A 12,012-nucleotide genomic window follows, 5' to 3' on the forward strand; every position below is an offset into this window, starting at 1 on the left:
GACAACAGCTTCGCTTCACTTGGAGGTCGCCACTGATGATGTTACCTAACCAGGTAATGATACGTCTGGCTATCAAACCTACAGCTCAGCGAGCAAACCTACACCCTAAATCTCAACCTGAGCTACAAACTTTCACAAACCTTGCAATTCAGATAAATGTGAGATGCAGGATCTTAGCAGGATTTATACACTTATTGGTAAGGTCCTAGAGAATATTGCTGAACAAAGAGACCTTGGAGTGCAGGTTCATAGCTCCTTAAAAGTGGAGTCGCAGGTAGATAGGATAGTGAAGAAGGTGTTTGGTATGCTTTCCTTTATTGGTCAGAGTATTGAGTACAGGAGTTGGGAGGTCATGTTGCGGCTGTACAGGAAATTGGTTAGGCCACTGTTAGAATATTGCGTGCAATTCTGGTCTCCTTCCTATCTGAAAGATGTTGTGAAATTTGAAAGGGTTCAGAAATATTTACAGAATGTTGCTAGGGTTGGAGGATTTGAGCTATAGGGAGGGGTTGAATAGGCTAGGGCTGTTTTCCCTGGAGCATCAGAGGCTGAGAAGTGACCTTATAGAGGATTATAAAATCATGAGGGGCATGGATAGGATAAATAGACAAAGTCTTTTCCCTGGATTGGGGAGTCCTGAACTAGAGGGCATAGGTTTAGGGAGAGGGGAAAGATATAAAAGAGACCTTGGGGCAACATTTTCACACAGAGGGTGATACGTGTATGGAATTAGCATCCAGAAGAATTGGTGGAGGCTGGTACAATTGCAACATTTAAAAGACATCTGGATGGGTATATGAATATGAAAGGTTTGGAGGGATATGGGCCAAGTGTTGGCAGGTGGGACTAGATTGGGTTGGGATATCTGGTCGGCATGGACGAGTTGGACCAAAGGGTCTGTTTCCGTGCTGTACATCTCTATGACTCATTGGTGAACAGACACCACCCTTCCCCCACTGAACTGCAACAGGATTCCAAGACATTGAGTGTCCCCAAATGGACAAGTAACTGAAACAGAGGTAAATCATCATGTGCGGACTGTGCCTGTAACTGATGGTATGGGGACACCCTAACAGACAGTGACACCCTACATGATTTGAACTGTGGACTAGTCCTGAACAGTTGCTGCCGCGTGCACTTTCTTTGAATTACAGTGGTTCAATGGTTAGCACTACTGCCTCCCAGGTTCAATTCCAGCCTTGGATGACTGTCTGTGTGGAGTTTGCCTACTCTCCCAGTGTCTGCGTGGGTTTCCTCTGGGTGCTCTGGTTTCCTTCCACAGCCCAAAGATGTGCAGGTCAGGTGAATTGGCCATGCTAAATTGCCCACAGTGTTAGGTGTGTTAGTCAGAGGGAAATGGGTCTGGGCGGGTTACTCTTCGGAGGCTCAGCGTAGACTGGTTGGGCCAATGGGCCTGTTTCCACGCTGTAGGGAATCGAATCTAATCTAATATCGATCAGAAGAGGCCTTTCGGTCCATTGATTCTGCATTGACGGCAAAACCCCTTTAAGTCTACACCCTTCTCACTTTCTTGCACTTGGCCTTTAGCCTTGAATGTTATAACATTTCAATAGCTCACCCAAGTACTTTTTAAAAAGTGGGGGTTTCCTGCCTCACTTATCCTCCCAGGCAGTGCATTCCTCCACCCTCTGGGCAAAGTAAAATCTTTCCTCAAATCCCCTGTAACCTACCTGACTTTCACCTTAAAATTATGCCCATTTGCTATCAATCCTTTTGTTGAATGAATGTGCCTTGCCATGTAGGCAGTTGGCATATTTGAAAGGTGTCACATTACACTCTCAACATGCCATGCAGCAAGTTTTTCCCAGCTTCCAATGGCAAGACATTCTAACACTGAAGAGCAGCCTTTGTGTTAGTGCTAGACAGCCCTTTAGAATAGTGATGACAGCCTTTGGCTCTCACTTAAGCACCAACGTGATAACACGATAAGGTAAGGATGATGGAAGGTAGGTGCAAAATCAATGAACACTAAGAAAGCAAAGAAGCAGTCCTGTGATACAGTCTGGTTCATTGTGAGCTGGGAGCCTGTTCCTCTGTGCAAAATGTTCCAGCTTCAGCCTTGCTGTAACCACGTTGTACCTTATGAGCAGTCTGCCTGTGTACCAGGAAGATAGCATGATAGTCATCATGGATTGGCAGACGCTAGATGCCATTCTCTGCAGGTGATAGGTACCACTGGTACTCGTTTACACATCAGACTTTTGATGCAGCATCATAAGAAAACAAAACATTGCAGTTCTCTCTTTAAGCTTTGCCACAGCCTAGATTTTTACTGATGTTATCAAACTGCCCACTGATTTATGGAAGCTAAGATACAAGTGGCTGATTCACTGACAAGGTTGGCACAATGCCCGTCTTCAGGAAATCACAGGTCTAATATGCCTCATTTTTTGTCATTTGAAGTAAATAGATGGAAAATAAAGTGCTGTGAGCCCTACCCTCATTTTCTACCATCACTGCTCTTTACAAAGAACGGCCAGTTCAGCAAACAGCACCTAATTGTTGGCAATCTGTCTGTTCATAGTTGAACCCAATTCTGTCCTCACTTGATTTGACACTACACTATTCATTAGTAATTATTAGACATATTTGTATGGTTGCTACAACTGGCATTATGAAAGAAATTCACTAACAAACACACAAAATGCTGGAGAAACACAGCAATCCTGGCAGCATCTGTGGAGAGAGAAACAGAGCTTACATTTAGAATCTGGTATGACTTTTCTTCAGTGTCACTGGGTCAGAACCCTGGAACTCCCAAGGGCTGAAACAACTGAAGAAGACTGCTCCTCACAACCTGCTCAAGGGAAATTAGGAATGGCCAATAAACACTGGTGTAGCAAATAATGCCTACATCTTGGGAGTTAATAAAAAGTAATATATAATTATTTACTTAGGTATAGAGGATGGGTTGCAGTTCACCTGCCTACCCTCCGTAACATGCAACTGAGCTCAGGAGTAGTTGGCAAGATATGGGCTGGGCACCCTCCTCATTATACATCTAATGCCACCACAAACATGCTTGGCAGGGTCCTGCACCATGTTAAATTTATATTCAGCCCTTGGTCAGGAGACCAAAACAACACACAGGGAAAAAAAAAGTATAATCACCAAAGGGCACTGCAAAAGAGTGTTTTGTTGTTTACAATAAATAACAGTTGAAAACAAATAGCTTAAACTATCTTTTGAACTGGGCTGTGATAAAGAAAATATATTCTGTTGATTTATTCTGTCTGATATTCACAAAGCAAAGATTTACTGCTGTCACTACAAAGGCATCTTCCTTAGGAAATCCAAGAAAATTTGTCAGAAAGTTACACTTGAAATGACTGCAGTAAATCTTTGTCAATGTCACAGTCCGGTATAAAAACAGGGAAGGCTCATGGTTTATTGCTTTGGTAAATAATGAAGACTGGAGAAAATCATGATAAGACAGGAGACAGCATTCGTTTGCAAGAGATGAGGATCCCAAAATATCTCCAGCATAGATGGCACCCCAATTTAACTATGCCTACTTGGGCCTCTGCCCAACCCAGCTAAGGTTTGCAAGGTTCAGGAAGGTCCCATCATTTAATGATGACTTCCCCTGACAAAGGAGTTTGTTAGGTATGTTCCTATGTGCGAGTTGGGAGCAAAGGATTTAAAATTGCATAGGTTAATTAATAAGCACCATCATTAGGTGGTTAGTTGTGAATTAAGCATACATTTTAATTCAATGCTTTGAAGTGACTGATTGTATAGTTAAGGAGAAATCAGTAACTGAGGATTACATGGAAGCCATTCAATATGTATCTCCCAACAGGCTTGTTGGAAATATGAAGGTGTTACAAAACCCAGCAATCTGGATAGGAAGTTGGTGAATAGATAGGAAATAAGGAATTAGGGTGGATAGCTGTTGTTCTGATTGGAAAAGGTTTGGTACAAGTCATTCTCCTATAACGCCGTAGTTGTGTCCCAGTGAAACCTCACTTAATACAAAATTGCTTAATTGAAATAATCGGGCCTATGGGAAAGTGAAGTTGGAGCAGACCAGCAAAAGTATCACTCACAAATCGCTCAAAAATAACCCCAAAAAAGTCTAATGCAGAGTATAGCACAGCCTAAGTGAAGGTTGAAATCATATTTATTAACAAAAGTCATTTAACACCGTACATGTAAAAAATGTAAGAAAGCTGTTCTCTGTACTGTACCTCTCACAGAAAGTTGCTTTCTCAGCAGCTAACATTGGCATATGCTCAGGACAGAAGAACGCCAGTGCATGCACAGAACAGCACAGGGATTTCGGTGCATGCACAGAACAGTAAGAACACTGGCGCATAGACAGAACAGCACAGGGATTTCAGCACGCACAGCGGCACACGCACTGAACGAAGCGCGCATATCGATCCCATCTGGAATCGTGCTACAAAGGTAAGTGTTCTTCAAAATATCGTTCCCTAATTCTGCAGCAACGTTATAGCCAAATCACGCTGCAGAAATATGTGTTATGCCAGAATTACCTGAATATCACAAGGAATTTTTTTGCTGGATCTGTGTTTACAGATGTTTAGTGCAATTGCAAGGGGACAGCAGAATTTGCAACAATTAAAAAGTATCAGAGGTTGCTGAATGAGCAAAATTGGTAAACATAGATCATCTGGAAATCAATGTGAATAAGTGTGAGGGACTACAACTTTCCAGTTGAGCTGGATTATACTTTCAAAAATATAGCCAATTTACAAAACTCTAGGATTCTCAGTGGTCAATGTTCCTCAGAAGTATTGCCAACTTTCATGCTAAAATTAGAGATTTAGGTTTGGGGACCCCAATCCCCTCAACCTGCCTGTCCCACACTTCTGCTGAGAACATTGGACTCCTAGCTGGAGAAGATTTGGATGTTCCTGTATAGGCCATTAAGGATTGGAACCACTACTAAGCATAATCACTGGAAGGCTGTTCTTCTCCCTTGATACACTGGCCTTTGAATTTATGTTGCACCTCTTGTAGGCCATGAACAGAAGGATTCTCAACATTGGGATATGTCTGCTATCACGTCTCTTTGCAGATGGCTAGTAAGAGCTTAGTAGTGGTTCCAATCCTTAATGGCCTATATGGGAACATCCAGATCTTCTCCAGCCAGGAGTCCAGTGTTCTCAGCAGAAGGGTGGGACAGGCAGGTTGAGGGGGTTTGGAGTCCCCAAACATAAATCTCTAATTTTAGCATGAAAGTTCGCAATACTTCTGAGGAACTTTGACCCCCAAAACCTTTAGCTAAATCACACCATTTACTTTGAACTGGGGCTGACAAATGTTGTTCCAATTTAGCCAGAATACTTCAGTTCCATATCATGAACTTGTGCTCATGTGTAGAAACAACATTAACATTTCTTACCTGGAGACAAAACCCATGAGTTTAAGCTTTTCTATGGCGCTGTTTGGCAATGGATTCAGCAGATCACGGACCCGAACTCTGCCAGCGGTGCCAATCCCAACAATAACCACACCCAACATTTCAGTGTACTGCAAATAAACACAAAAATGTAGTCAGAGTTAGACTAAATCTGTCTTTTCTTGAAATCAAGTATTTTGCTGTCAATGTAAAACCTGTGATATGAATCATTTATTCTATCAGCTGTTTAGCAGCTAGAAATATGCACAAATTAGTCAACCAGAAATTAGGTTAGATACAATTGTATTTTCAGTGGTTATATTTAACTAGAGTTAGCCATCCTATATTTCTTTCTTAATTTGAATTGAGGAGTTATGCAAAAAGCTTTAGTTATATCAGCTGGCATTTCTTCCTAAACCACTACAGCTGATGTACAATTTCCCCCAACACCATATTCTTCAAATTTGAGAGGAATAGAGTCATAGAGATACTCCGCATGGAAACTGACCCTTCGGTCCAACTTGTCCATGCCAACAAGATATTCCAACCCAATCTAGTCCCACCTGCCAGCACCCAGCCCATATCCCTCCAAACTCTTCCTATTCATATACCCATCCAAATGCCTCTTAAATGTTGCAATTGTACCAGCCTCCACCACTTCCTCTGGCAGCTCATTCCATACACGTACCATCCTCTGTGTAAAAACGTTGCCCCTTAGGTCTCTTTTATATCTTTCCCCTCTCACCCTAAACCTATTCCCTCTAGTTCTAGACTCCCCAACCCCAGGGAAAAGACTTTGTCTATTTACCCTATCCATGCCTCTCAATTTTATAAACCTCTATAAGGTCACCCCTCAACCTCAGACCCTCCAGGGAAAACAGCCCCAGCCTGTTCAGCCTGTCCCTATAGCTCAAATCCACCAACCCCGGCAACATCCTTGTAAATCTTTTCTGAACCCTTTCAAGTTTCACAACATCTTTCTGATGGGAAGGAGACCAAATAATGTTGTCTTATTAAAATTAATTGACATGGCAGGGGCCTTGGAGGCGGTGAGGTAGGAGGTGGGAAGGACATTTAAATTAGGCAGAGCAGGGGTGTTCCTGAACCCTGTCACCATTGCCAGAACTAAGTTCTGGGAGAGAAGGTCCAGAAGCCACCTTCTTATGCCGCTGCCAATTGACACCCTTCTGTGACCATTCAGTTAGGTATAATCCAGCTATAAGTGGACCAGCCAAAAAGTGACCCACCTGAGAGAAAAGAAATGTCAATGCTAGTTGTCAGCTTGGTAGGTGGCTGAGGAGATCTTGATCAACAGCTTCCTTATTTCCCCTTCCCCCACCTCATCCTAGTTTCAAACTTCCAGCTCAGTTACTGTCTCCTTGACTTGTCCGACCTGCCTATCTTCTTTTCCACCTATCCACTCCACCCTCTCCTCCTTGACCTATCACCTTCATCTCCTCCCCCACTCACCCATTGTACTCTATACTACTCTCTCCCCACCCCCACCCTCCTCTAGCTTATCTCTCCACGCTTCAGGCTCACTGCCTTTATTCCTGATGAAGGGCTTTTGTCCGAAACGTCGATTTCGCTGCTTGTTGGATGCTGCCTGAACTGCTGTGCTCTTCCAGCACCACTAATCCAGTATAAAGTCATTCAATGCCTGAGCAAGGGTAATATATCAGACAGGACATGGCTGCTGACAGTCAACATCCTGTCCTTGCTTCAGATTTCCCTGACTCCCTCTGCTGGCAGAAGCTATGGGTGTCTGTGCAACACCACTGAGAGTGCAGTGGCTTCAGACCTTCAATGAGCCAGCAGCTTCTGACAGAGAAAGCTCTACCCTTTCACAACCTGTTTTCAGATGAGGCTCTTAGGTGCTTGATGGCAAAAGATATGGTAGGCCTTCTTTGTAAGAGTCAACCTGGGCACCATGCTGCTTTTGCAGGCATTTCCCATGGCACCCATCAAAATCAGCAACATTTACCCAGTAAATGGCAGATAATGACACAGTGCAAAGCGAACGTTGCAGAGGATTCAGGGCATAGCTACATATGAAGGCCATGTTGTAGACAGCATCTGATCATTTTAATGTGGGTGTATAACATTTAAGTGGGAAGATTTATGATGTAGGTAATTTTGCCTTTGTTGATCTGATTGTTGATTTGCATTTGAACTATCAAAATAAATAGAACTCCAACATATCTAAACATGCCTATTAAGATGTGGGCTATTTAAATTAATATAATGGAGTCTTACAGGCAACATGTAAATTAATGGAAATACAGTGTTTAAGTTTATATTTACTCCAAGTGATCTATTTTTGGTGGTGTGACCTGCAGTAGGAGCATGGAGGTGAAACCTGTTCCAAGGTCTCAGAAGCACATGCTGGTTGGGAGACAAGAGCATCTGCTGCAGGATTGGTGGGAGTATAGGATGAAGTCTGAGAGCCAACCACCTCCTCACCTGGGAGTTAGGAAATTATAGTGAGGCTGCAGTGGAAATGGGAGAGGGAGGGTGACTACTAGGAGGAAGTTAATTTTATTCCAGTGCATACGCTTTTTCATTTTACACCTAGCAGCTATTGCTTATCACTTGAGAATGACGTCAATTTCTACCTGCTCTTTGTGCAAGAAATGCAGTCGGATATCACTTTACCTTTCTATACATAGCCAAGCACAGGAAATTATTGGCTTGTTCTCCTCGGCCTGTGTGTGTCTGCATAATTAACAAGTGCAAACAATTAGGTCAGAAATGCTGAGAGTAACATTTAGTGTATTTTTTAAGGTTTGTAGTCTTTTCTTGTTAGTTATTGACTTGGTAAAAATCAAGAAGGATCTCAATCACAATTATTATGGGCACAAAGAGAGGCCATTGGCCCATCATACCTGCTCCAGCTCATTAAATAAACATCATTACCTCATGCAAATCTCCTTTTCTTTTCCCTTACTCCCTTGCACATTATTTCTTTCCAATGCTCTTTGGAATGCCTCAACCGAGCCTGCTTCCACCACATTTCCAGGCATTGCATTCCACATTCTAATTACTCACTGCGTAAAAGAAGTTTTTTTCCCCTCTCATCATCCTTGCTTTGTTTGCACATCACTTTAAATTTACACTCTTTCGCTTGTTCCTTTTACAAGCCGGAAGAGCCTCTATCTATGGAATCCAGTTCATTCGTGATTTTGTAAACTTTATCAAATTTCATCTGAACTGACTTCTTTCTAAGGAAAGTAGTCCCAACTTATTTAATCTATCCTCATAACTGAAGTTTCTCATTCCTGAAACTATTCTTGTGATTTATGTCTGCACTCCAAGACATTCTGAATTTATGATTGAATTATATCTGCAATACTGTTGGCAGTGCTTTACAGCTAACTATTATTTTGTGTTAGTTTACTAGATTGCTACTGGCTCCTTAAATACCTGGGATTAATACATATGGTCACAAGGCAATTAAAGTACAGGGAAGTAATGACTGTACAGTATTTTAAAAGTCTGCAATATTGTAGGTGGTGTGCAATTTCAGACTGTGGAACTAAAGTGGTATCACTTCCAATTTCATGTTTTCTCCCCCCATTTTTCATACAATTACAATTAAAATTGAAAAAAAGTGTTGACAAAAGAAATATGTGCAATTACTGTGTATGGAAAGTGTTTTGATGGTGAAATTCACCATCAGCTGACAAGGTAGCAGGTCATGGGTAGCAATAAAAATGTCAAATAAAGAGGCTCTTCATTGTGGCCAATTTTTCCCCTGAACACCACTTCCATTACATAAAAGCACAAAGGTGGCAAAGTTGTTTTTTTCTTAAATTTACATTTCACTTGGACATAATTCACATTATACTGGTTTATTTAAGTGTGCATTGTTACTGTTTGTTGAGACTAGCATAGTCAGAGAAATAAATACACTGGCATGCCTTGTCAGTTACAGGGCAGTTCAGGACAGTTCCTTTCTTCTGGAAGAAAGAGTGTTGCACCTTTTGTTAAAATTCCTTATTAAATGTTCCTTTCAGTACTGTGTTTATGGCTCTGCATGACATACCCAAACGTAACAGACTGAGCTGGCCCTCCCTTCCATACTTCACTAAGAAGCTTGTCCAAAAACAACATCCAGGAGGTGAACTCAAAAACTATAAAGACTTTGTCAGCCAATAACCCAGTTGGAGCCACACTTCGACACTACTTACCTTGAATTTTCTTACCTCGATAGACTGTTCCCATAAATCAACATCACCATCTCTGCCCAACACCCATTTTCAGCCTTGCACCATGCCCATGATACCCTTTTCCACTCCTCCATCCCCTCAACCCCAATTCACAACACCCCTCCCCCAACTGACTTGCATAACTGAAAAAGTTGAACAGGGTGCTGCTTAGCCATCATTCAATTTGTCTGTCTCCAATCTTATCACATAAATTTCCTTCGTTCTTGTTCCATTCACCCCTTGCTCAAAGCCTGTTACACTTCTAACTGTTCCCAACTCTGATGGAGGGTCACAGACTCTGTTTCTCTGTATATACTGATGCCATCTAGCCTGCCGAGTTTTCTCCAGCACTTTTTGTACTTTTATTCTTGAACTCGATTTATTTAAATAAAACAGCAAAATACTGTAGATATAGGAAATCTGAAACAAACACAGAATGCTGAAGAAACTCTACAGGTCTGACAGCATATGCGGAGAGAAAAGTTTTAAATCAAGACCCTTCAGAACTGAAAGGCTTGGGAAATTGGTTCCTTTTTATACTTTTGACAGAGACAGTTTTTGTTTTTAATAAGGCTCTGTTGTCTCAGATTTGACAGCCAGATGGCCAAAGCTCCAATGTAGCATGCTGACCATAATCCTATATTTGGAGTTCCCATCTATACAATGATGGCCCAACCTGGTGAGGCTCTAGACAGTCAGAGATAAAACATATGCTACAAATTGCCTGTTGGGATCCTGTTGAAGTTCCAATACATTGACTGAGTGGGAATCTCCTTGGAAGTCTGAACTTCTGAAGTGCAATTTCCCCACTCCCCAGGCACTTGGGCAAGGTCCTGACCCTGAATTAGAGTTGGACACTTTGCAAATGTCAAATGAACAAGTCCTAGTTTGACTCGAGTAACTGTGCAACTAATCCAACCCTAAGGCCTCCCACCAACAATCCCCTCCACATCCCTAGACCCTTCAACCACTCAACCCGTCTAGATCCCATGATCCAACTCTCCCCAAGGTGCAAATTGTCCAGCCTGCCCTTAGCCATTTACCTCAGCCATTCTGTCTATTTTCACATCTACACATTCTTCCATTCACTCTCACACTCACCCACATGTCCACGAATATATTGAAAAGTGATTTAAATATCCCAGAATTTTAAATATCTTGGTGAATGCATACCAGAATATGACAGCCAGTGCGTGGCTTATTAATGATCCAGCTCTACGAGGAAGGAAATTCATTTAAGGTATGCTGTGCAATTAGAGTCATAGAGTCAGAGATGTACAGCATAGAAACAGACCCTTTGGTCCAACCCGTCCAGCCGACCAGATATCCCAACCCAATCTAGTCCCACCTGCCAGCACCCTGCCCATATCCCTCCAAACCCTTCCTATTCATATACCCATCCAAATGCCTCTTAAATGTTGCAATTGTACCAGCCTCCACCACTTCCTCTGGCAGCTCATTCCATACATGCACCACCCTCTGTGAAAAAATTGCCCCTTAGCTCTTTTTTACAACTTTCCCCTCTCACCCTCTAGTTCTGAACTCCCCAACCCCAGGGAAAAGACTTTGCCTATTTACCCTATCCATGCCCCTCATAATTTTATAAACCTGCATAAGGTTACCCCTCAGCCTCCTATGCTCCAGGGAAAACAGCCCCAGCCTGTTCAGCCTCTCCCTATAGCTCAATTCCTCCAACCCAATTTGAAGGAGCTATTGGAATAACCGGCCAGAAATGTGAAGCTCGGCGTTATTGGCAAAAATGTAGGAGCAGAGCAACAATATAATGCTGATTGCCATACCTCTGAAGGTTCAAGTCAATTGGCTAGATATTAGTGTCAGAAATCATATTTCCATCCCTAATCAGTTTAAGACTCACTAAACTTTAAATGGCCTCAATACTGGGGATTCTAGGATGGGGGTTTTTGTTACAAACTTGTTCAGGAATTCAAGAACAACTGCTGGAAAAACTCAGTAGGTCTGGCAGCATCTGCAGAGAGAAATCAGAGTTAAAGTTTCGAGTGAATGATCCTTCCTCGGAACTGATATTAGCGAGGAAACTTTCAGCTGGTGGTGAGTGTAGGATTAAGGTGCCAGAGTACATCAGGTCTGGGAAGTATAATGCTGACAGCAGATGTGTTGAGTCCAGCAGTAGATATGCCAGGTAATGGAACCCTCTGAATTCTCCAACTTAAATGAATTCTTTCAGAGGGTTACAGACAGAAGAGAACTGCTCAATCGTAAAATTAAATTTTCTTATTAATTCCCATAAAGTCAACAACATCTGTGATTTTGCTATGTGCAATTGCTGTCTACATTAATGATGCTGTGGCCAAATTTTTTTTTGGACACTGATCTGACCTCCAGAACAATAATCACTGTCTTGTTGAATTGGTGTAAATGGTTTATATTAGTTAT

The 12,012-nt window shown here is 42.1% G+C and overlaps 1 protein-coding gene across 6 annotated transcripts in view; it reads right to left on the reverse strand.

The window, feature by feature from the left end:
- blvra (biliverdin reductase A) overlaps positions 1-12,012 on the reverse strand; it is a 50,972-nt gene that overhangs the window by 33,250 nt on the left and 5,710 nt on the right. For 4 of the 6 annotated variants that reach the window (XM_072575673.1, XM_072575674.1, XM_072575675.1 and 1 more), the window contains exon 2: positions 5,393-5,520. In XM_072575673.1, the coding sequence (XP_072431774.1) occupies positions 5,393-5,511 (119 nt within the window). In that variant the 5' untranslated portion in view covers positions 5,512-5,520. Of the gene's footprint in view, positions 1-5,392; positions 5,521-8,044; positions 8,072-12,012 lie in introns of those variants that run through there. The other 2 variants (XM_072575676.1, XM_072575671.1) reach the window with 1 other exon arrangement.

The sequence above is a fragment of the Chiloscyllium punctatum genome, chromosome 8 (assembly GCF_047496795.1).
Source record: "Chiloscyllium punctatum isolate Juve2018m chromosome 8, sChiPun1.3, whole genome shotgun sequence".
NCBI classification, from domain to species: Eukaryota; Metazoa; Chordata; class Chondrichthyes; order Orectolobiformes; family Hemiscylliidae; genus Chiloscyllium; species Chiloscyllium punctatum.